This window comes from Pristis pectinata, chromosome 3 (genome assembly GCF_009764475.1).
Source record: "Pristis pectinata isolate sPriPec2 chromosome 3, sPriPec2.1.pri, whole genome shotgun sequence".
In the NCBI taxonomy this organism is placed as follows: Eukaryota; Metazoa; Chordata; class Chondrichthyes; order Rhinopristiformes; family Pristidae; genus Pristis; species Pristis pectinata.
Genome location: NC_067407.1, coordinates 55,996,794 through 56,023,378, shown reverse-complemented (window position 1 = coordinate 56,023,378; position 26,585 = coordinate 55,996,794). Strand labels below are relative to the sequence as shown.

The following is a 26,585-nucleotide window of genomic DNA, read 5'->3' as shown; positions in this document are numbered from 1 at the left end:
AAAAATTCTGGAGAAGACACATGTTGTTTGAAAGATCTTGGTTCTTTAGAGATCAGCTAACAATTCAGCCAGCTAGCCAGCCAGCCAAAATAGCTAACAGGAAATAGGAAGGCCACATGTGGAACTAATTACTCATGTGTAGGCCATGACAAAGAACATTTCTCCAGACTTTTCATGAGCTTCACTTTCAGGAAGTAGGTATAATTACTGTTCAAGTCTAGGGCATGATTCTTAGTACTGACAGTTCCAGCATTTGAGAGGAGCCTATACCCTTTTCTGTACCGAACAGGAACTGAGATAAAACTGCTACAAATTAAAAACAAATGTTCTTTACATAATGCCTTATGTATTTACTAACACAGACGTAGAACAGTATTCCTGTCAGTTAGAAATATTTTAGTTAACTGTTCAAACTACTGAGCTAAAATGGTTCATCTTGATTTTACAGCTTTTCCATACAAGGGGCCCACTTCCTGCCTTGCTCAGAAAGCTGGCTGAAAGATGAAATGACTGTTTAGCATTACACTAAAACATCTGGTACCATTTTATATACAGACCCATGTCTGAGAGCAGGCAATTCTAGCGGTCTCTCCAGCGGCACAGTGCATACCCAATCTCCCTGGGGTGACATCATCCCATATATGGATTGCTAGGCCCAGCCCACCCCTTTTTTTTCTTGTCCTAAATTCATTGCCAGATCCCTGTCTCCTGCAAATGTGCCACGTCAAGGCTGGAAATCACAGTTCTTTTAGAGACTTCAGTGTACGCAGACAACAGTGGATGGTGAACTTGGTGTGCATGTATAATTTCTTTGATGGCAGAAGACAAGAAAAAGTCAAAAGGTCCTGCTCCGTCGCCCCAGTGTTCAGACTACCTGTTCAGGACAATATTGTTGTACAGTAGTCTGCACATTGGTTAGACTGGGTATGGGAAAGCAACAATAAGTTTCTTTCCACACTTTTCAAGGAAGACAGATGAACAGTGCTACAGTAAGAGCAAGTATCTTTCTTTCCTTCACCTTTTATTTTTTTGAAAAAAAAACAGCAATGATGAGGAACTCTTCCTACAGGAGGCTCTCACCGCATAGTTTAGAAGCTGGAGACATGCCTAGGCCTAAAGTTGGACAACACCTGGTCTATGACCTGCCGAACTTCACTGACCTGATCCCACCATCATAAATGGAGATATGTACCATTTGAAAGGAAGGTATTCAACACTAGGTATTCTACTGTAAATAACACAAAGGTCCTCCGTGAATTGAAAGAAGTTTATTGTACCATTTGTGAGCACTTACCTCATGATCAAAAATACAGCTGTGTCAGTGCAATGATCTAATTCAATGTTTGATTTTGTATTATTATTGCAGCTAATTATAAAAGATGAAAATTTATTTTGCTTTACTGCAGTCAATGACAAAATTTTACGTAAACGAGAAATTCACTGCAAAATTTTCTACATACTGCTATAATAAATATGCAGCTTTTGTGAAGCAGCTTTCTGAGGGGCTCAACCGATTACAGATTATTTTAAGGTGAGTAGTACAACATTAGGATGTTGAATTGAGAATTTGAGTAAAATTTCAATTTTTGTGTTTAAATGTCTGGATTTTAATGCAGTGTGCTAATATTTTTAGTTGGTAAAATTCCACCTACATTATCAAAAGAACAAATCATATTCATCAAGTCATGGTAGAGGAAGAGCATTAAAAAGACTGCTCTATAGTCTCATTGCTGGTTAAAAAAACCTTTGCATTGCATGACTAAAATTAATAACAAAAGAAAAAGATTCTGATTTACTTTGCTTCATTTTGGTTAGCGGCTAAGGGAAGGAAGAGCTATCAACTTTTCAAAAATATGAAAAATTCAAAATCAAATATCACAGACTTGAAATGTATAGTTAGAATGAAAATTTCTAAATCCTAGCACATCAATATCAGTTTAAGTTGACATTTTTGCAATTAAGCAACTTAATATTTGCCTGAAATAGTAGCCCTTTTTAAGCAACTTCAGTTTATATGACATCCAAACTCATTTCAGATACAACTGCAGCTGCTTGGCATATGTTTCAGGAAAAAGGAATGCTTAAGAAATGCAAAATAAAAGGTCTTATCAGCATCCTCAAGGGACTACTGTATGTTGAAAGCTTATTTTCTGTGAGGCTAAATATGTGTTGCTAATTTTACAATCGTCCATTCACAGTTATGCTGCATCATATCCTCTGACCATCTTGGTCTCTTATTTGATGAGAAAAAGTATTAGCTTCCACAATTTTAGTGTGGAAGATGTTCAAATTATCACTGCAAACACATAAATTATATTTTACTTTACTAACTTAGGAAATTCTAAATGTTGCAACAACTTTTCAAAAACAAATTATATTTATTCTAAAATTATGCTCCCTTGTACTTCTGAGTTACTGAATATTTAAGAGATTATCTGCTAGCAATAGCCGATATCCTAAATATGGGAAATACATTACATCCAACTTTGCGGCATATTTACCTATTAATATTTTTGAATAAGGACAAACACTTTGCATGAAACGATCACTACAAAACACGTAACAGTCTTAGGACCAAGTGAGAGATTATTTCAGTAGTTTGCAGGGAAGTCAAAGTGCCAATGTTAAAAAAAAGATACATAATTTTTTTTCTGATTAAAACATCTTTGATCATAAAATGTGGAACAAAAGGAACATATTTTGGACTACAGCATACAGAGAAGTGTAATTTGTCAATTAAGTTCCGCCATGTTTCTTTAACAGTCAAAGTTTTCTGTCTGCTATGTGGAGAATTGAAATAACAATCACGCTTAATTTACAGCTTCGATTTAACTGCAGAAGTAGCTGAATCTGTTAAGTTGGAGTAAAATGGGGGAAATAAAACACTTATTAAGTAAAATCATTCCATTTACAAGATAATTCTCATGTTTCAGATTTTACTGCTTATTCTTAATCTTGTTGTCCTTACTGCCTACTAAATTGTTTATACTAGCTACGTCGCAGTTATGGACCACCCAAGCCTCACGCCTCCACGTAAAGTGGCAACAGTCAGGAAATTGTGCATTGGCGATTTTTCAAAGAAATAAATTAGATGATGTTTCTGTATCAGGACAACTTCTCACCAATTTATTTTCGTATTTTTTGAGATGATTTGGATTTTTCTTCTCTAAATAAACCTCTTTTAAACTTCAAAGCACTAACATCTAAGAATTGAATTACCTGACTATGACAATTAATTAGCTCCACTCTTGTAAAAAGAATAAACTTGTTTTTTTCAGTTTAGTCATTTACTTGGGAAGGATTCAAATCTTGAGAGCAGATACACTATTTTTTTTAATTAGTTGCCTTAAAAAGTTATTTATTTAATAATCACATTTGTTAACTGCAACAAATGGTATTTTCAATAATGTGTATGGAATAGAAAAGTGTTCAAAACATAAAAATCTGTCTTTTTTTAGAATGAAGCTTAAGCGGAAATGTAACTGTTTGAAAATAAACATGCAATTTCCACAAATCAACAACTGCACTCCACGTCAAAACTTTGTACAAAATCCAGGTATTGGCCAGTAGGCGAATGTTTCATTATGAGATGGGTGTTCAGTTCAAAGTAAACATTTTAAAATATTCATTTCCTGCACTTCTGCCAGTACATAGAGCATATAATGCAGTCTATTTTTGTAGTTCTTAAGACTAAAGGCTTGGACCATCGGTATATCCCCATTGTATAGTATCATCTATTCTGTGAAGCAGTAAATTTGCCTGAAGCCAGTCTAACTTGTCAGAACAAACCGAAAACTGGCATAATTCATTGCAGTCTATTGATCCTAAAATATAAAGATTGAACAAGTGCAATTTGTAACCATTGTATATTAAGAATAACTTAATAATATAGAAAACATTCAAATCACTCAAAAGACTAATTATCTGTATCTATTTTTATACAGTATTCTATAACTACTTTACCATGGTCACAATATCTCAACTGTGACTTTGCCCAATATTCAGTTCAATGATTCAATATTAAATTGATTTTCAGAATACAGATAAAATAAAAATCTTAAATTTTTTTTATGACATTGTGCACTTATAGTAAGCAACTTCTGCTCCTTTAGGATATCGCCAATTCAATAATCTGTCTGCATAACAATCAAGGCACTTCAAACTGGTTTATTTTATGTGCAAATGACGTTGAGGTGTTTGAGAAACACTCCAATATTGCCATCATTGTAATATTAAATGAAGAGCCATACTATAACAATAGAATGGTAATAGTGCACTAACGTGAAAGGTAATTGTAGTGCAACTCAAGCATTCATATATAACCACAGACTAAAGGAAAAATATTTTTATTATTGTAAATGCAAATTAACAATCCATTGAATGAATTTTAAGATAAATCTACTCGGTGTTCTTTTCCCATAAACAAGAATTGTTCTATGAAAATTAAAAACCTGCAGATGCTGGAAATCTGAAGTAAAAACAGAAAATCATCAGGTCAGACAGCATCTGTGGAAGGAGAAACAAAGTTAATGCTTCAGGTCAAAGACTCCTCATTCCAGTATTTTCTGCTTTTATTTAAGAATTGTTCTTTTAATGAAAGATCAATATTTGTAAATTTTCCCCTCCATAGACATATAAACAGTATTTTCTACACTTTCTACCTGTTTTTGAACTGGTTTACAATTGAAACCATCTTTTTACCCTGCTGCAAATGGCTGCCATTGGGTAAGAGGCAAGGAGGGAAAGGACAGAATTGGAAAACACCGAAACATATTTGGATAGTGAAAATAAACTACCTGTCCGAAACAAAGTTGAATTTGATAATGATCTTTTCACTCACACAGAAATATCATATATTAGTAAGAATAATGGTAATCTCCTTCTGTGTCAAACTGTATATTTGTGATTGTTAATATTATTCAACGTTAATTGCTACAAAAGTACAGAATGAATGTTCCATCAATTGTTGTGAAAGCTCATTACTTACTGCAAAGAAGAACACAGTAACCAAAGACCCTAGAAATGGCTGGTAGGAGTTGTCATGTGTCTGCCTGTCTACACTTGCTGTGCAGAAAATCCTCTCACCTGTACAGCAGGCACAGACAGGCAGTCACATGACAACCCAGCCTGACTGAGAGCCATTCAGCTGGAAATCAGAAGAAAACTTGAGTACAGAGACTTCTTGAGATAGATTAAAATGCCATCTTCAACTTTGAAGTATACTTGTAGATTCAGTTCTTTTGCTAATCTACTGTGATGCCTACTTGTTTTAATTTATGTACATTTAGTTCTATAACTAATGCAGACATACAAATAAAGAGTTCTTGGATAATCAGAAAGTTAATTGGATTGGTTTGATCAGGACAAAGACTGCAAATGTCCTCAAGATAAGTAAATTACTCTGAAACAACTGCGATTTCATACTCTACCAGCACAGTTATGTAAAGGTTGTAGGTAAAATTCTGTACAATTTTTATAGTTAAAATGCTCAGTCATAAAAACTGAGTTTAATGATTACATTTTCCGACAATATCATGCCTTGAAATTAAAACAAATCGTGTGAGGACAACAGGTTTGCTTTAATTTTACAATTGCTTTAATGTTAAAAGCAACTATATGCAAATATCAGTTATGCATCTTTACACACAAAATATTACATATTTTAATTGCATTTTCACCAATCAGCCTGATTAAATACATAAGTATAACATCATACTGCTTAGTTTTATTCCTTAAAAAAATTAGCACATATAAACATGTACTCCGAGATGTACTTCATTCATGATAAGTTAACATATGATAAGAATCAACAGGTAAGTGAGATAAGTAATGTTATCATTGAACTCCAAAATTAACATTTGGCTGGCCTCCACCTGAAACTGGGTTTGGGTTTATATCCTGGTGAACCAAGTAACAAAGGTTGTAGATAAGACTTTAAACTAAGAAGTGAGAGGAAGGGTACAGATGATGAAACTAAGAGTCTGAAGGTGGTCAAGATGCTGGAGCAGGGAACTGATTGAATGGATGTTGTCATGTAACAATAAGCAGATTGAGGCAAGAAGGTCCATGTGCCTTAAAATTCTAGTACACTCCAAAGGGGAGTCTGACAATGACTGTTTTGGCCATTGCCCCTCAGCTGAAAACCTTAGATACACCTGAAGCCTGATGCAAAAGACTAGGTGTTGCACACTTCCCAAGTCAAAATCTACTGCCTGGTACTCCTTACAAAACTGGTCTCAGGTTAATGGTAACGAAAGGCTTGACTGGCCTGTGCTGTTGCTAGGAGTGGGAGTCATTAGAACCCAGCATTTGAAGACAGAAGGGATCGGGGATGGGAGACCCACACTTCATAGTGGTGTTTGATGGGATTGGTGGATATCATGAACTGGCAGCACAATGGGGAGGATTGAGATTGAGGACCAGCACTACATCAGAGACAAGATTGCAGATAAGTGGTACACTGGGCAGAAGGGGTGTAATATTAAACCAGAAGCACATCAGGTGGATTTTGGAAAATGGGATCATGATCTCATTTGGTGGAGGGGTGGAAATTGGGACTGATAACACATTATGGAGGATAGAATATAGATTGAGAGAGAGGAATGTAGGCAGGAGATTGAAAGGGGTTGGGTTTAGTGTAGAGGAGTGGCTTCATTGAAATCACCAAGTAATTTACTTCCAGTTCAGCACTGTGCTAGTAAGACCATATAGGTACTGGAGTGCCAAAGATGGTTGCTCCTGGTCTTAAGCTTCCCATCAAAATAGTATTACAAGGTTTTGACAGTGAACAATATCAACACCAGTGCCAGGAACTGCCCAGCTGATTTGCTGACATTAATGAACAAATTCCAAAATGATCATTGTGTCTCATACTACAAAAATATTAATTTTCAGTTTACATAACACTGACAAAAACAGTGCAATGCAATTGAAACTCTAAGCAATGAATTTATCAGTGGCAAAAGAACATCAGACATGAAGGAAGGACAAATATTAAAAGTTAAAATTAAATATCTCTGTACCAGATCTGGATGCACTTAGCATTAATAACAATGTAGAATGGCACAAACAGAGAAAAATGAATTTGATCTAGCAATCGTTGCAGAGTTACCAAAGTTAAGAACTAAATATTTGAGGGTTATTGACTTTTAGAAAAGGCAAGTAGAATGAAAATGGAGATAGGGTAACATTGACAATAAAGTGTGGCATAAGCAGTAGTACTGACAATGGATCTCAGCCCAGAAGATCAGAGGGAAGAGCCAAGAAATGACTAAAAGTAGAAAACACAGTTGGGAGCAGTTTACAGCTCTCCTAATGGTAACCTGTGTTGGAGGGATTTTTAATCACCAAATTACACGAGTAAGTAACAAGGGTAAACAATAATCCTGTGCAACTTTTAATCTTCATAAAGACTGAACAAACTGAACAGACAAAAGTAGGTTAGAGATTGTGAGATAATGGAATGCATTAGAGATAGTTTACTGGAACAATGCGTTGAGGACATAAATGAAATCAAGAGTTGTGGAAATGAAGAGGAAAATTTAGTTAATTTAGTTGTTGATTAATGATATTAATAAATGCAGGACTAGGATGGTGCAGTTACAGTGTTTAATCCTGTTCCTATAGGATTATTATTTTAACAAAACAGAGGCATGTTATTTAAATTGGTTAACTTCTGTTTCACATGAATAACACACTCAATAATATAGTTAAATTCATACATCAATTTTTTTATATTGATAATCAAGTTAGAAAAATAAAAGGGACATTTTGACACTTATTTTGTTGCTGCAGAAATCCTTGCAATTCTTCATATCACATTTGCACAAAGGGAATGTAGACAACCGGAGACTTGAAAATCTGAAGTTCAACAAGCACTGTTCCTTTACTCAGCAACACAAAAATTACACTGAAAATAGAATCTAATTATAGCTTTTGGGTTTTGGGTAAGAAAGTAAGCAGAAACTAAAATGTGTCCAACATACTTATACTGACTTGGTCCTCAGTTCAACCAAGCCCTCTTCTAAAAATGCACGGAGGAGAAAGAACTCTTGAAGTGAACTACTGCTACTCCTGTTCCTTGCAGTAACTTCTCTCCATTAGTGTACAACGATGTGTATTTTTGGAAATGCTTAAACCACCGCACTGCACACCCCCATCCCCCAGGCAATTTAAAATATTCTCAGCAGCAACATCTTAAAATAGGATATTCAATAATGATGCAAAGAAAAATAAAAATTAGCCCAAACATAGAGCATAACCTAAATTTTGGTGTGCCCCATTTCATCTTGTGCCTTGTCCACTTCTCTGCCTATCAGCTCAAAATATACTTGCACTGATAATTGCAGGTAGGTAATACTATGGTGAAGCCACGGAGCATCACAGACATCAGTGTACCAAGTGGCCTAGTGATACATATCCTTGGCCACTGAGCTTTAAGGACAATTATGTACACAAAATGAAGTAAGGTGAATGAAAGAGACTAATCCAAGTTTCACAAAACAAATGATCCTTCAAGAAATATTTGTGAATTTTAAAGAAGTCAACAAATAACTGTTTTAGAAGTTTTATACAGTATTATGGTAATTATTTACTTATAAGTTGTAACACAACATAAAATGACATTTAAAAATTACATAAGAACATCCCTATTATGCATTTACAAAGATTGTCAACTTTTTCCAAGGAATTTGGAGGCCTGCTACAGTTATTAACACACAATTGCAGCAATTTCTTGAAATACATGGGGGGGCTGACAGTGACTTGCCACTTTCACAAGATTTAAAATAGAACATCACAAATTTTCCATTTTGTATCTTGCAGGGTACATTTCTTCCAACAATCTTCTGGATTATTCACACACTAAATACATGTGAACATTAAACTTATTATTTTCCCAGAATATTTTGCACCAAAACTTTGAATCATACATGCACCTCTGGGGATTGCAGTTATTACAGACCATAACTTGCAACTGATTAAAACGGCATCATTTAACCATTTGACAGATTGATGTCATATTATTGTAACTTTCAAATCAGTAAATGTATCTCTGGATTTAAAACAAATCATTTCATTAAAACAAATCATTAAAACAAGCTTTTCTCAAGAGTGAAGAAATACCTCTAATCAAATGACCATTATATTCTCAGGATCGATTGCAATTTAGAATCTGTTGTCTGGGAGGAATTACATCAAATTATTAATGTTCAATCTCTTACCGTAGTTAATTATCACATTCCTTGGGTCTGAAACTCACCCAAAAGAGTGAACAACAGGCTATTAAGGAAAAGGTAGGCTACAAGCAGGGAAGATGCTTTCATGGCTGAGGAATCAAGGACCATGGAACATAATTTCAAATTTAGGACTGAGGTGAGGAGAAATTTCTTTATTCAGAAGATGGCGCACCTTTGGAATTCTCTTCCCCAGAGGGCTGCAAGGACTTAATCATTGTGTTCACTCAAAATGCAGATTGATAATTCTCTGGTCATCAAGGAATCAAGCCTTATGGGGTCAGTGCTGGAAAACAGCGCTGAGTTAGAAGATCAGCCATGATCCTAATGAAAGCCAGGGCAGAGCAGGTACTAAAAGTTAGAATGGTGCAGGGAAAGACTGAAGTAGAGGCCAATTTGGTCTAGAAAATGAAATGTGAATGAAATAAACTAATCCAAATTTCATAAAACAAGTGATTCTTCAACAAATATTCTTCAAGAATTCTTGTGCTCTTATTTCCCATGATTTTGTTTTTATTAACTGTTTCCACAATGAAGTCATGCTAACATGCATCTATCACAAAATACTGGAGGAATTCAGCAGGTCCTGATGAAGGGTCTCGACCTGAAACGTTGACTGTTTATTTCCCTCCATAGATACTGCCTGACCTGTTGAGTTCCTCCAGCATTTTGTGTGCATTGCTCCAGATTCCAGCATCTGCAGAATCTCGTGTCTCTAACATGCACCTATGTTAATTTGGCAGTTGCATTTATTTTATTATTGATACTTTTCGGAAAAAAAACATTTTAGCTATATTACCAGAGGTGAAATAGAATTACTGCACATGTATGAAATAGTATAACTGAAGTTAAGCATTATTTAATTATTTAAATTTTAGTATCACAGCATAATTTTCTAAGCTGAGTGCTTAGAAAAATTTTTGTACAAGGTTTGGCCATGGCCACATTTCTGAAGTTCTCTCAGACAATTTTATAAAGATTTCATTCGAACTCAGATTGCATTCTTAGACTTTTAGGTTGAGACTGAGAAGTGGCAAGCAACAACTGTGGAACAGGGGTGCTGGGGAACTCCAATGTCAACATGAGGTTGTCTAACCATCTTCCTTTGACTTTGAATGGCATTCCTTTATCATCAAGGTCCTGAAGATCACCACTAATCCAAAATATACATGGACCTTCAATACAAATACAGTAGCTGAAAGGGCAGCTCTGTACATTCTGTGGTGAGTACTAACCGCCTCACAACCCAAAGCATTTCCACTATCTTGAAGGTACAAGCCACCAATGTGAAGGAATAATTTGCAACTGTCTGGCTGAATGCAGCTTCAATATTCAAGAAGATAATTATCACCTAGGATAAAGCACCCAACTGGTTGGCAAAGTTACCCAACACTCTAACCATTCAGGAGAACCAAAGAACTGCAGATGCTGGAATCTAGATGAAAAAACAAGAAGATGCTGGAGGAATTCAGCAGGCCAGGCAGCATCCGTGGAGAAAAACAGACAATGTTTCAGGTCAGGACCCTTCTTCAGGACTGAAGATAGGAAAAGGGGAAGCCCAATATAGAGGGGGGGAAAAACAGAGCAGTGATAGGTGGACAAAAGAGGGGAGGTGGGGTGGGCACAAGGTGGTGATAGGTAGATGCAGGTAAGAGATGATAGGCAGATGTGGGGAGGAGGGGAGAGCAGATCCACCAGGGGATGGATCAAAGGTATGGAGGCAGGTGCCCCATGGGGGGGGGGGGGGGTAGGGGAGGGGAGGGGAGGGAAAAAAAGAAATAGGCAAGGAGAAAAAGAGAGATTGACTAGGAAAAGAAAGAAGAGGCATGGTGGTGGGGGGGGATGGTTTTGGTTTACTTAAAGTGGGACAAGTCAATGTTCATGTTGTTAGGCTGTTAAGTGCTGTTCCTTCAGTTTGTATTTAGACATCTCCTGGTAGTGGAGGAGGCCGAGGACTGAGATATCAGTGATGGAGTGTGTGTGTAGGCGGGGGAGGGGAGTGGATGGTGGGGTGGTGGGGCAGGGTGGGGGAGTTGAACTGACTGGCAATGGGGGGATGCAGATTGCGGTTATGGATGGAGCACAGGTGTTCTAAGAAATGGTCACCTAGTCTGCGTTTGGTCTCGCCAATGTTAAGGAGGCCACACTTGGAGCACCGAATGCAGTAGATGATATTAGGGAAGGTGCAGGTAAATCTCTGCCTCACCTGAAAGGACTGTTTGGGTCCCTGGATGGAGGTGGTGTAGGGGCAGGAATTACATCTACAGCAGGGGCAGTGGAAAGTACCCAGGGTGGGGGCAGGATGGGTGGGGAGGGAGGAATGAACTCGGGAGTTGCAGAGAGAGCGGTCCCTGTGAAAGGCAGAAAAGGGTGAGAGGGTAAGATATGCTTGGTGGGGGGATCCCGTTGGAAATGGCGGAAGTGGCAGAGAATGATGTGTTGGATATGTAGGGTAGTGAGATGAAATGTGAGGACAAGGGGGAGCCCATCCCTGTTGGGTCTGGGAAAGGTGGGGGTGAGAGCAGAGGTCCAGGAAATGGCAGAGGTCTGGGTGCAAGTTTTCTCGAGTACAATCAGTGGGAAGCCTTGGTTAGACATCTCTGATGTCCTGGATTGGAAAGCCTCATCATGGGAGCAGATGCGGCAGAGACAGAGAAATTGAGAGAAAGGGATAGCGTCCTTGCAAGAGACAGGGTGAGAGGAGCTATAATCAAGGTAGCTGTGGGTGTCAGTGGGTTTGTAGAAGATGTTGATAGATAAGGAATCTCCTTTGATGAAGATGGAGAGATGGAGAAAGGAGAGAGAGGCATCAGAGATAGTCCAAGTGAATTGGAGAGCCAGGTGAAAATTAGTGGCGAAATTTATGAAACTGTCGAGTTCTGCACGAGTGCAAGAGGTGGCACCAATACAGTTATCAATATAGCGGAGAAAGGGGGTCAGAGTAGGCATGAAACAGAGACTGTTCAACGTAGCCAACGAAAAGGCAGGCACAGCTGGGGCCCATGCAAGTGCCCATGGCTAAACCCTTGATCTGTAGAAAGTGAGAGGAATCAAAAGAGAAGTTGTTTAGAGTGAAGACAAGTTCAGCCAGGCGGAGGAGTGTTAATGGAAGGGGACTGGTTCTGTCCCTGGTTGAGAAAGAAGCAGAGGGCGGTGAGGCCGTCATGATCGGGAATGAAGGTATGTAGGGACTGGACGTCCATGGTGAAGATGAGGATGTGTGTGCCAGAGAACTTAAAGTTATGGAAGAGTTGGAGAGCGTGTGAACTCTAACATTTCAGTTCTGGGACAAAGGGGCACCGTGGTTGTAATACATGATCTACAAAATGCATTGAAGCAAATTTCCAAAGCTTCCTTGGCACCATTTTCTAAACCCATAATGTCTACTACCAATAACCACAAGGAAAGAAAGTGCATTGGTTTGTACTTCTCTGCAATTTCTTACCCAATGTTGCACATCACCCTGATTTACAAAATGGTCATCATTCCTTATCAATACTGGCTCAAATTCTTAGAATTCTATACTTAATAGCACCTTCCTCACAAAATTGTTGTTGTGCTAGAAGATAGACAGGGTTTACATTAACATTATTGCGTACTGGCACACTTAACAGCCAACAGCCTTCACAATGGAAGATTAAGGCCTCAAGGTGTTCATGTGAAATGCAGTATTTTTGTTGAACAAAAGTAATCACGTTACTTGCCTTTGATGAAATAAAATCAGTTCATATAATGGATGCTGAGATCACAGAATCACGCCTGAAACATATCCAAAACAAAGGTCTTTGACAACTTCCTGATCAAAAAACAGGAAGTGATGGTACTGTTTCAGATTTTCCATTTATAATAGTGGTGGAAGTATCAACACTTGTTGTCATTACAGCATGGAAATAATAATTTGCAGACTTCTGTGCATGACAGAATTTGACAATGTGGATGTGGAGAGAATGTTTCACTTTGTCGGAGAATCTAGAACTACAGGTCACCATTTAAGACAGAGATGAGGGTTTTTTTGCTCAGAGGATAAGTCTCTTTCTCAACGGGCTGTGGAAACAGAGTCTTTGAATATTTATAAAACAGAGGCAGAAATATTCTTGATAAGCAAAGGGTTGAAAGATTACTGTGGATTGAGGAGAACATGAAGTTGATGATACAATCAGATAAGCCATGATCTTAGAATCATAGAGTCATATAGTCAGAAAGAGGGCTGTTGGCCCACCATGATCATGCTAATCATCGAGTACCCAACTATGCTAAGCTATTTACCAGCACTTGGTCAATAGCCTTCTATGCCTTATCAATTCAAGTGCTCATCTAGGCACTTCTTGAATGTTGTGAGGATCCATCAAGACCACCATCGCTTATTAAAGGTGGTATAGACATGAGGGGCTGCATGGACTATTCTTACTCCTAATTCGTATATTTGTTAAAAATAAATTATTGCTGCTACGGTAAAAGTTTCAAGCAACATGCTCTAAAAAGATCTATAAGGTGAATCCCCAAATAGACGCCATTGATAAAACAACATGAGATTTCTTTTTCCCAGAGCACAAAATTCCTTTCGGCTTTGACTGAAATTATAATTGTACCAAATCTGTAGATCTTCTGGATCATTTTCTTCATTGTGAAAATGTACCCATTAGGAACTAAGTTAAGACCATCTTTAGCTTATTCATAGAGGAACTTATAAATAGTAGGAAAAAGACACACATCGTATTTATCTGAACAGATCTGAATAAGTAAATGCAATAAGTAAATGCATTTTAAACACACCACTGTGGTTCCATACACGCTGCTCCCAGAATGATAAAAGGAGGTAGGAGCAAGGCAAAGGAGTAATTCAACAGCGATACTATAAAAAAACCTCATTCTCCAATTTTTCTCACTTCAAATGAAGAACTACATTTCTGAGCTTCTGCATTTACTCTGATGATGCAGCTGGGATTCTGAATCTGGCTCATGCAGAACTGTGGTAATGAATCTACAACTTAGGTAACACATGGCAAACTTTGATGAATTAAAGCACCATAGCACATCCTATTAATATAATAATTACAATAAGTTATAGCATTGCAAGGGAACATGCATGTCTTCTTACGTACAGATTACCTCTTACCTCATCATCCTTGAACCAACAGAGACTCTCTGCAGTCAGCACAAACCAGTATTCCTTAGAACCTCCTTTTATGATGCTGATGTTGCTGATGGTGAGCCAACCTTTTCTGACAACCTACAAGGAAATAGAGAAAGGCAAAAAGACATAAAACTTTGTTTAAGGCAAGTTATTCATCTATTTGAATAAGTGATTACTAATAGTTCTTTTATTCTTCAAAATTAACACTAGTACCTTGCTTTTGTTTTTCTTTTCATTATCACCATGGGATTGCGTAATACTACTGATGTCAACTCATCTTTAAAATGAGAATGAAATCTCAAAAGTAGTGGTGTCACAACTATAGGTACTGTACAACTTCCAATGCAACAGCAGATTTACTACACCAACGATGATTTTTATTTAACAGTACAGTACGCTGCATATATTGATGTCATTTTGAGCATTACTATTGATGCAGTCACGGGGTCCATACACTCTAGCATGCAACAAGAATCCAAAATAATTTATTGTTCACCCCAAAGCAAGTAAATAGTAAGATCTTAGTTTCCTTGAACAGTAGTGAAAGTGATGCTGTGAGTATAAAGACAGCATTGACATTACTACTGTACACTATAGCAAGAGTAGCCAACAAAGTATAGGATATACCCTTAACAACCCATGTGATTTTTGCAATATTCAGCACCATTGTAGAAGTTACCATACTTCATGAAATAAAAATACAGTCATTTGCTGGATTAACAATTTGCTTTTCCTCATTAAAAATAATGAAATATAATGAGCCTTAAACTGAATCTTCCAGATGATTTGAATAATTCCCTTTTATCAAGATTTTTTTATGAATTTCTTTCCGTCTAGTTTGCAGTGTGTGTGCTTTCAATATAGAACAAAGGAAGAAGAATTAACTCTTTATTCCAGTCCAGTGATCCGACTCAACTATCAGGGCTATAGTGCTGCAGCCCCATCATCATTCACAGTTCTAACCAAGCGCATTTAATGCTGGGATCACAGAATCACTGCCAAGTTTACAACTCTGCAAACACATCCTGATCAGGTAAATGGAAATGCTGGATGATGACCAGGATTTTGTGGTGAAGCTATCAGCAGTTGCTGTCATTACATCATGAAACCGACAGTAATTTTGTGATCCCTGTGCATGCAAGTGTTTAATGTGGAAATCCCAACATGGTTATTTGTGATTCAATCACTGTGGTGTTTTGCAGGTTTCTCCAACATAATCAGGGAAATTCACTGAATTGACAAATAAATTCAGTTAATTGTGAATAAGCCTCATTTTAAACACCCTGAAAATGTTACACTTTGTTGCACAGTAAGTATTTAATGGAGTATAATGCTTTAATTATTGATCTACAAATCCTCTGGATTTAGAAATCAAAATTTTATGTCTGTGAATTCTTATTCATTTGAAGAAGTTCTTCCTGGTTTGCTGCCTGTAAGAATTATTTCATGTGGTTGACTGTTCAGAAAGCCTTATAATATCTCAGCTGCTGAATGCCAGGTATCCCTTTAAATTGACACCTGACAGGAACTAATGGGGAAAGGTAGCCCATACCATAGAGGTTGCATCTAGCTTTCCTTTGGAAAAAAGATTTAAGTACCCAAGATTAAGAATTTTTTCTCTATTTCAGTCCTAAATGACTGACTAGGAGACTATGTCCTCCAGTTCTGAACTCTCCACTCCATCTGCAGCTACACCATCAATATCTCTCAGAATCTTTCTTTTCAATGAAATCACATGAGTGTACATAGGCCAAACTTAGTCAATCTCTCTTCTTACTCCCTCATCCCAGAAATCGATCTACTGTATCTACACTACAGTTACTACATTGATACCCTTCATTAGATAGTCCAATTATAACCTCATTAAAGGCATGTGCAATCATAGCAAAGCTTCATTACTCTTGTGCTACAATCCATTTGCAGTAGAGGTCAATGTATTATTTGTCTCCCTTATTGACTACTGTGCTTGCATGTTTACCTCTTATATCTACCTTCTATGCCAGTCCTGATGCTGGGTCCTGGCCCGAAATGTCAACAATTCCTTCCCCCAGCCCCCCCCCCCTACAGATGCTGCTCGACCCACCGAGTTCCTCCAACAGTTTGTTTTTCTCCAGATTCCAGCATCTGCAGTCTCTTGTGTCTCCTATATCTCACGAGCCAGCAAAAACCCTTCTTTACATTAGCTTTTACCCTCACATGATCCATCTGGCACTTTCTGCCCATTCTTTGTGCATATCTATAATCCCTTGCATACTATTCACACCTCACGATACCATTGATCTTTGCAGCATTGGCAGACTTGGATTTATTACATTGTTTTTTCATCTAGGCTATTAACATTTTTCCTGAATAACTGGTCCAGATTAATTCTTGTGGCAGACTACAAACTAATAACAGCTTATCAACCTGAAAATGAACCTTTTATTAATATTCTGTTTTCTCTCATTAACCATAGCATCATACAGCACAGAAGCAAACCCTTTGGCCCACCACATCTATGCTGCCTTTGCACCTCTCCACACTAATTCCCATTTACCCGCATCAATTTGTGCTTCACCCTGCCATGTCCACGCCCTTTTCACATTGCCCAGTCCACTTCCAATCACCCTGCGGCCGATTACTGTTGTGCATTCCTTGCTTAGTTGCCCCTTCGCTGTGTCCATCCCTCCTCCTGATTCACCCTACATGGTCCACTTGAACCACACCCTGAGTTGTCCCTTTCAGATCCGCTTGAGTTCCAACTTGCCGTCTTCCTTTCAGGTTCGCCCAAACCACACCCTGACTTCTCCCTTTCGGGTCTGCACGAGCTCCACCCTGTCTTCTCCCTTTCACGTTCGCTTGAGTTCCACCCCGCCAGGTCTGCTCCCAATTTACCATTTCCACAACGGATCATCCTGCTGCCTCTGCACCCACTACATCAGTACCCTTGAAGTTCACCCTCACTTTGCTCTGTCTTCTCAAACTGCTCATGCTTCACCCTATGTGGTGCGCTGGCTCATCACTCTGCACTCTTCACTTTCCATGGTCCCCTTCCAGTCACCCTGCTCTCCCTGCGGCCGATTATTGGTGTGTATTCCTTGCTTAGTTACCCTTTCGCTCCACCCATCCATATTCCTGGTTCACCTTATCCATGCAAATGTGTTATTCACTACTTGAGCTATAATTTTACATGAAAAGCTTTTGTGGAGCACCTTATCAGATGCCTTTTGAAAATCCAGTTATATGGCATCCACTGATTTCTCCCCGATCTACCCTTTTTTTTCCACGTTCAAGACATTCTATTAGATTTCACTTCCTAATGATCAGTTGTTTCCATGGAAATAAGTGGGGGAATGGGATTGCTCTGAGAGCTGCATCGATTCAGCGAGGAAATGGCCTTCTATGACACAAGGAAAATGTAAACAAGATATAAAATCTTACTGGTCAACTTTGGACATCCAAGGGCTCAAGCAATGCCTTAATCTTGCAAAAATCCAGTATGGCTTTCAACTTTCATCTGCTAAATCAACAGGTGACAGCTTGTCAAGGACTATCCCAAATACAGCTGATTCCTGACTTCAGTTCAGACGCTGCGCTCAAGAACAGAACAAACGTAAAATGGAAGACATACTGCCAATTGTGATAGTAATCACTGGTGTAACGCAGGAAATGCAGCAGCCAACTCCTGGAGAGAAATCTCTCACGAACAGTAATGTGAAAGTGACCAGATAATCTGTTTTAGTGAAATTGATCAAGGATAAATATAGGCCATGACTGTCAACTGTGTAATAGTCCTTATTTGAATTGTTCAGCAAAAATTGTACAAAACCTTGTCTTCTTAGGATCGGGTACCTGTGCTCCTCTTTCTTGTTCAGCCGGCTGCAAACTACTCATGCCGGGTGATGCACCACATGCAGCACTATCTATCTATCTTATGCAGCATACAATGTCAATATATAAGATGCTGACTGCAAATATCAGATCTAGTGAGAGGTGCCTTTACTTCTTGGCCAAAGGAGAGTCCTTAGCCATCTGAAAGATCAAGGACAATAGGACAGCGTGTTGACTGAGGGGATGGGATAAGTAAGAGATGTATCCCTCCAACTTCAGTCTGTGGATCAAAAGAAGTTGTGGAATTAAGGGAACATGGGAGTTAAGGGGTTGGGGGGGTTAAAGTCTGAAAATACTGCAATCGTCATTTACCTCTATGCTCCTGCCAATTACAGACTCTATGGTGGCACTAAATGAATAGCGAAGAGTCTCTTCACCAGGACAATGACTGAAGGATGTACCTCACTGGTTGCCTGTTGCTGGTACTAGTTATGCATCATCTTCTCATGCAAGGAAGATGAATCTGTGTCAGTGAATCTCTTGTCTAGACATCATGCCTGCTATTGTGGAAACTGAGATGCGAATATATAAGGCATGAAACCATGGTAAGTCTATGAATTTATGACATTGGTTTGAGGTGGAGAATTTCTGAGAGAGAATCTGAAAATGTCTTCACTGACCTTTGCAACACACGTAAGGTCATTAAACTTCCTGTGGCACTGCATTCATATTCTTTGAGGTTCCATCTAATGTTGACCTCATTTGAAACCTTCTTCTATTGCCAATTGACTATCTTTTCAGGCTTCTGCAGACTGTGGATCTTTTTCCTTTTTACCTTGTTAACCATAGTGTCAAGAACTGCATATGGATTTGTTCTTGTCTCTATTCTTCCATGGATTCCTCTACAAATTCAAAATCTTTGGAATGAGGTCCATGATTGACCGTCTTTTCTTTAACAGTTCTGTATTGATTACTCTTAATTTGTGCAAATTGGTCATGAAATTGGACACTTGAATATTTGCTAGCTCAATAACCATTGCATTTAGTAGTGATTGATCACAGAAATCATAAGGGAGGGGGCAGGGGGAGGGAAGGAAACCATGAATTGGACATGTGCTGGACATATGAAACAGGTACAGGCTAATCATGTATTGTCATCCAAATGCACATATTCCAGGTCTTCCATTTTCTGGCAGATAATTAAAAAACACCAAGTTCCTGAGATAACTCTACATGCACATAATGACCTTTCAACATCATTTAACCTAAGAGGTACTTTCTCAATCAGGTAACTGTTTAAGGACTGGGTACAACAGCAACAACTATTAGGAACAGAGCGAGTTACTACCATGGAAACTGCTATAAGCCTGGGAGGCTGACAAGGCAATATTACTACAAAATATAATTTATCATAGTGGGAGAACCTGCATCTTGCAATCATAATCATTAAGATCTGAACATTCAGGACCAGATTGTGCTGACTTCTGCCATGGTTTCAATCAGAACCCTGGTATTCAGTGGTTTAAAATGAATTAAATCATGGGCGTCCACCAAACGCATAAGCCTAGGACTTACCGATTATCCAAAAAAGCTGAACCTATCAGTTCACTCCACTGCTGGATTCCACTTGGAGTCCAGTAGTGGAGCCCAATTTTGCTCAAATTTCTCAGTATCTCACTGGGGATCCAAGGTCCCACTCCACTCAATGGAAAATGTGAGGCAAAAGATTAGGAGGCAAAGACGGTGCTAAGTCACCATTTCAAACATATTTTGTTTTAGTTTAATGTTTTTAATTTGTTGAGTGACATTTTATCATTTAGTTAACTTTATTTTTTTTTTAACTATTTCATTCATCACTTTAGTTTTAACAGCTTTTAAATGTCTCTGAGTGTCAGAGACATGTCAAGAAAAATTAAAATATATTACATCTATCGCAACCAACAAAGCCCAGTCCTGGCTTTGCCAGCTGTCAAAGGTATTTTGATGGGGGAGCCTCCTCACCATACCCCTTGTGGTTCTGCACCATCCAGATCACAACACTGGGCTCCAGGGTGTGGAGGTCCAGAAAGGTAGTCACTGCACATCTAGTGCAGCCAATGGTAAACCACAGTCAACGACAGCGGGGTGCAGCACTGGGCCACTCATCTTTTGTACATCAAACAAAACTCTAAATAGGGGGGAAATATTGACTTACACAACCAGTAAATAATTTGAAGAAGCTGTTACTAATAACTCTTCACGATGGTGAACTATGTTTAAAAGCTGCATAAAAAAGAGAATATTCGGACACTGGAGAAGCAAAAGAGATTTTACTATTAGTAGAAAGTTCAACATAATCAAAATTTACCTTTTTATTATTAGTACATTGTTAATTCAAGGAAAACATTCATCTGATTTTCCTCAAAATCTTCTGTGAGGAAGGGCATTTCGTTGTGGCCCTTAAACTCTCCACAATTCAAACTTAAGAATTGCAATTGACAGCAGCATAGGGACAAAAATTCTGTGTAACATCCCTGTTTAATACGGGTAAAGAGAAGTAAACTTTAGGCAGAATGTTTCATTCTCATTTTACTGGATGCAAGTCATTATTGGGTGTAAGCAGTGGAAAGAGAATTAATCTAATCTAGATGACCATATGCAAGCAAAGCAATATTAAAAGAATACAATAAGGAATTAGAAGGAACAGTAAAGGAATGTAATGAAATAAAATCAGCACATAAAAAACTATGAACAAAACAAAATGCTCTACTTCATGCTCATAAAAAATGGCTTTATATTACAGAATTACTGCAACCTCTTTCATAATACAGAACTTGATATCAGCACCACCTGTTATACACTGAGCCATATAAACCAGATCAATTCTGAACTGAATTAGGTATTCTCATCCAGGCTAGCAGTTAGAATACCACAAATAACTTCAACAGAATTAAGCTAGGTAAGAGAAAGGGCCTGAGGTCTTGTGTTTTGCATTAACACCACCAGAAAAATCACATGTGGAGAATGCACAAGCATGGGGCTAGATTCAGCTGTGGTTTTATCCCTTGCAAAATGCTCATTCTCTCAGCTGAAGAAAAATGGTTCTCAAGCAAAGTGCTAGAAATGATGTCTCCAAGAGTCAACTCCTCAATGAGGAAAGAAAATTGTGAAAATTACTTATAAATTAGCGGGATACTCAAGTACATTGTGCACTATTTTGTTTAAACATTGGCTATACATTGTACTTCAGCAAACTGTATATTCCCTACATAGAGGACTCAGAATCACAACAACGTGTTAGCCTGCATCATATGTTTACACCTCTTTTCTGTCAACAATGAAGACAAGATAAATGTTCAGCTGCTGTTAGGTTGCTGTCTAAATCTGTTTCACTACCTATTATGAAATCAAATATAGGCTACCCCCCTTGAAATAAAGCCCCTCCTGCTCAGACCTGCTTCAACCATTTGTTCATCTGCCCGACCTACTCATTCTCAAGCCAACATGGCCAGGGTGAAAACTGAGATTACAACCTTCAAGGGCCTGTTTTTCTTAAAACAAAATGTATCACACAGTACACTCTAAACAGGACCTTTCATCCACACTCTTCCATATTGTTCATCCCCAACTGGACCACAAATGGATCATTTTCCTGCCATCTCTAATTTCATTTTGAATTAGTTCAAGATATCCTACACCCCAACACCAGGAAGGCCAAATGTCAATTGGAACTTCTGTCTACAAAGAATGCCATTTCGCCACCGAACCAATGAATATTTTAAAACAGCCACACTGTACTTCCCCTTCCCTCCTCACTTCTGTAATAAATTTATATATCAAACCTTTGGATCAACATTAAATTTATATTTTGCTGTAAATTACAGATTGCAACAAATTGATACAATGTTTTCTATATGGAATGCAACTGTTTAATATTGTTATAATTACTACAGGAGTAAAAGCTAGAAATCGAGCTTTCTGGCTCACTTCTACCTCTAACTTAATAATGGAACTGAATCACTTATTGGTTGTAGTGTGACTCATCATGGCTGGAGAATACAGAAAATAGAAAAGCAGGAGAAGACACTAAACAACTTATTTGCTTTCCCTGCTTGAGCTCAATCATCAGAAGTCAATTCATTCTCAAACTTGCAGCAAATTACGACAGAAGAAACACCAATACACAAGATGGTGGTTCACTTACTACTTCAGAAAGGTGCTTAATTAAAAAGATGTTAAACTAAATAATCTTCTGAAAAGTTAACATACTTTTAAAATATTTAATTAAAATATTGTCTCTGCATGGAGTATCTACATATGGAGCATTGACATCAATAAGTATTAGATATCTTGAAAACACAAGCAGAGGCTTGACTAAAATAGATTATAGCTGTATACCCAGTAATAACTTGTTGCATTAGATGATCGCGAAACATCTATTATTATGGCATTTAGACAATAGATTAGCCATCCAAGTATTTATTTTAACCAGTTTTATGCACAAAGCTGAAGAAAGTGCCAGTAATGTTGACTACATTAACTTACCATTATCAGTGGCCAGAAAATAAATTGTAAATAGGATTTTAAATCTAATTTTTATTGTGAATTAATCAATAGAACTAACTATTGACACTTTTAACTGACATAGTTAAAAACACAAAAAAACTTCCAATTTGATTTGTTCAGTGTGCCCAAAGTAAAATGAAAAAAATGCATCTGTGGTTTCCTATTAATATATATTAAAATAAGCTGTTTGGTTTATTTGTTGTGTAAAGGTGAAAACTCTCTTTAAAAGAGGTATCTGCCCCATGAATTAAATTACTTCAGTTCAGACCTTTAATGTAGCAAAGGTATTAATAAGGCCCCACTTACAAATCTATAAAACAAAAACTTTAGATATACACTTTCAGCATACATTATACTAGAAAGCTTATGGCACCAAAAATATTACGGATCTGGTTGCAGAATACAGACATAAAATGCTTATGTTTGAAACACTTAACAAAAGACAGATATTGCAATAGAATTGTGAGACAAAGCAGACCAACAGACTAAATATTTTGAATCTCATTAAAATAAAGCTATGATCACCAGTTAAAGTGACAGACATAAATCAAAACAGACCAAAAGTTAAGTTAGGTGCTCACTAATTTTACAAAGACTGAAATTATTAGTAACAATATGTGCTAACATACATCTCACCAGACATGCACAAAATTTGGGGCTAGTCTTCATTATCCATGTCTCACCAATTATGCTCAGCAATAGTTAAACAAAAAAAAATAAAACAAGAGCACACGAAAGCAAGCAATAGACCAAAATTGAAACCATGCAGAATTCAGAAATAGTGCTATGCACATTGACAAGGTGACATAAAACTAAAAGATATAAAAATGACACAAAACTGATCACAAATGATTGAACTATTTGTACTGTAAAGCCACTTAACCAAGCAACGGAAAACTTGATTTGCACCTTGGTGTTAGTGGAGGGTTGTTTTTCAGATTGGACGCTTGTGACCAGTGGTGTGCCGCAGGGATTAGTGTTAGGTCCCGTTGTTGATCATTTATATCAACGATTTGGATGAAAATGTAGGTGACATGATTAGTAAGTTTGTGGATGACACCAAAATTAGTGGTGTAGTGGACAGTGAAGAAGGTCCTCAAAAGTTACAACAAGATCTAGATCTTTTTTTAAAAAAATAAATGTTTCTCCTCAGTGTTTTCTGAAGAGAAAATCAGTGTTGCTCAAGAGATAAGGGAAATTAGTGGAGATGTTTTAGATAACATTCATTTTACTAGGGAGGAGATATTTGCAGCCTTACAGTGCATTGTATTGGATAAATCCCCAAGGCCTGAACGGGTACATCCTCGGACTTTGTGGGAGGCTAGAGAAGAAATTGCAGAGGCCCTTGCAGTGATATTTGCTTCATCAGAAGCCACTGGTAGAGCGACTGAAGACTGGAAGGTGCCTAATGTTATTCTGTTGTTTAAGAAGAGTAACAAGGACGAGCCAGGGAACTACAGGCTGGTCAGCCTAACATCAGTAGTGAGGAAGTCACTGGAGGGAATTCTGAGGGTCCAGCATTTGGATAGATAGAGTATGATTAGGAGTCGACGACATGGCTTTGTGTGTGGAAAGTCGTGCTTGATGAACCCTTTAGAGTTCTTTGAAGAGGTAACCAAAAAGACAGATGAGGGTAGGGCAGTGGGTGTTGTCTATTTGGAAGTTAGCAAGGCCTTCAACAAGGCCACACGTGGTAGGCTGGTCTGGAAGGTTAGGTTCCATGGAATCCAGGAAGAGCTAGTTAGATGGATGCAAAATTGGCTCAGAGGAAAGGAGCACGGGGTGGTGGCTGAAGGTTGTTTCTCGGAATGGAGGCCAGTGACTGGTGGTGTACTGCAGGTGTCGATGTTGGGACCCTTGTTATTCATTATTTATATAAACAACTTGGATGCGAATGCACAAGGCTTGATTAGTAAGTTTGCAGATGACATGAAATTAGCAGGTACTGTTGATAGTGAAAAAGGTTCTCGTAGATTACAAGGGAAATCTTGACCAGTTAGAGAAGTGAGCTGAGGGGTGGCAAATAGTTTTCAGTACAAATACAATAAGTGTGAGGTGATGCATTCTGGAAAGTCAAACCAGCGTAGGACTTGTACTATGAATGGTAGTGCACTGAGGAGTGCAATGGAACAGAGGGACCTAGGAGTACAAGTGCACAGTTCGTTGAAAGTGGTATCACAGGTAAACAGGGTGGTGAAAAAGGCGTTAAGCACACTGGCCTTCATCATTCAGGGCACTGAGTATAGGAGTTGGGACATTATGTTGCAGTTGTATAAGTCATTGGTGAGGCCGCACTTGGAGTACTGTGTATGGTTTTTGTCATCCTGTTATAGGAAAGATGTAGTTAAAACTGGAAAGAGTGCAGAAAAGTTTTACAAGGATGTTGCCAGGACTAGAGGGCCTGAGTTAGAGGGAGAGGTTGGCCAGGCTGGGTCTTTATTCCTTGGAATGCAGGAGAATGAGGGGCGACGTTATAGAAATGTTTAAAATTATGAGAAGCACAGATAAGGTGGACTATAACAGTCTTTTCCCCAGGGTAGGGGAGTCCAAAACTAGGGGGCATAGATTTAGGGTGAGAGGGGAAAGATTTAACAGGGATCTGAGGGGCAACTTCTTCACGCAGAAGGTGGTGAGTATACGGAACAAGCTGCCAGAGGAAGTAGTTGAGGCAGTGTCATTTAAGAAGCACTTGCTTAGGTACGTGGAGGGGTGGGGCTTAGAGGGATATGGGCCAAACACAGGAAATTAGGACTAGCTGGGTGGGCACCATGGTTGAAATGGACTCACTGGGCTGAACGGCCTGTATCCATACTGTATTGCTCTATGACTCTATGACTAATTGGCAAAGTGGACAAAGGAACTTCAGATGGAATTTAACTTAGACAAGTGTGAAATGATGCATTTGGGAAGTTAAACCAGGGCAGGACTAAACAGCAAATAACAAGGCCCTGGAGAGTATTGTACAACAAAGAGACCTAGTGGTATAGCTACATAAGTTCATTGAAAGTAGTGACACAGGCAGACAAAATGGTGAAGAAGCCATATGGCATGCTTGCCTTCATTGGATGGAGCACTGAGTACAAGAGTTAGGACATCATGTTACAGCTGTACAGGACACTGAGGAGACCGCATTTGGAAATATTGTGTGCGGTTCTGGTCACCATACTCTAGGAAGGATGTGATTAAGCTAGAGAGAATGCAGAAAAAATTCACAATGTTGTTACTGGGACTGGAGTCCTTGATTTATAAGGAGAGATTGGATAGGCTGGGACTATTTTCCCTGGAGCGAAGGAGGCCAAGGGGTGACCTTTTAGAGGTTTGTAAAAGCATGAGGGGCAGAGATAAGGTGGATGGTTCACAGTGTTTTTCCCAGGATAGGGAAGTCTAAAACTAGGAGGCATAGATTTAAGGTCAGGGAAATATTTAAAATGGACCAAAGGGGTAGACTTTTCACACAGAAGATGGTGGGCATAGAGAAAGAGCTGCCAGAGGAAGTGGTAGAGATGGGTACAATTGCAACACTTAAAAGACATTTGGACAGGTTCATGGAAAGGGAGGGTTTAGAGGGATATGGTCCAAATGCAGGCAAGTGGGACCAGCTCAAAAAGGAACCTTGGCCAGCATGGACAAGTTGGGCTGAAGGGTCTGTTTGTACTACTCTATGATTCAGTTTGTATGTACCCACATATTCACAAAGGTTAATGATGATGAGACTGATTTGGATAATGCAATTCTTAATTCATAGTGTGATATTATTAATATAGGTATGTGATTTCACCAGCTGTTCTATATATTTATTTACATATCTCCTTCAATTATAAAGTGTACTAGTTCATACATGTGCATTAATGTAGTTAGTTATA

General features: G+C 38.4%; 1 protein-coding gene across 1 annotated transcript in view; it reads right to left on the bottom strand.

The window, feature by feature from the left end:
- LOC127567864 (dynamin-3-like) overlaps positions 1–26,585 on the bottom strand; it is a 162,294-nt gene that overhangs the window by 54,950 nt on the left and 80,759 nt on the right. Inside the window, exon 15 of the mRNA XM_052011015.1 lies at positions 14,350–14,463. Coding sequence (XP_051866975.1) covers positions 14,350–14,463 — 114 coding nt within the window. The remainder of the gene's footprint in view (positions 1–14,349; positions 14,464–26,585) is intronic.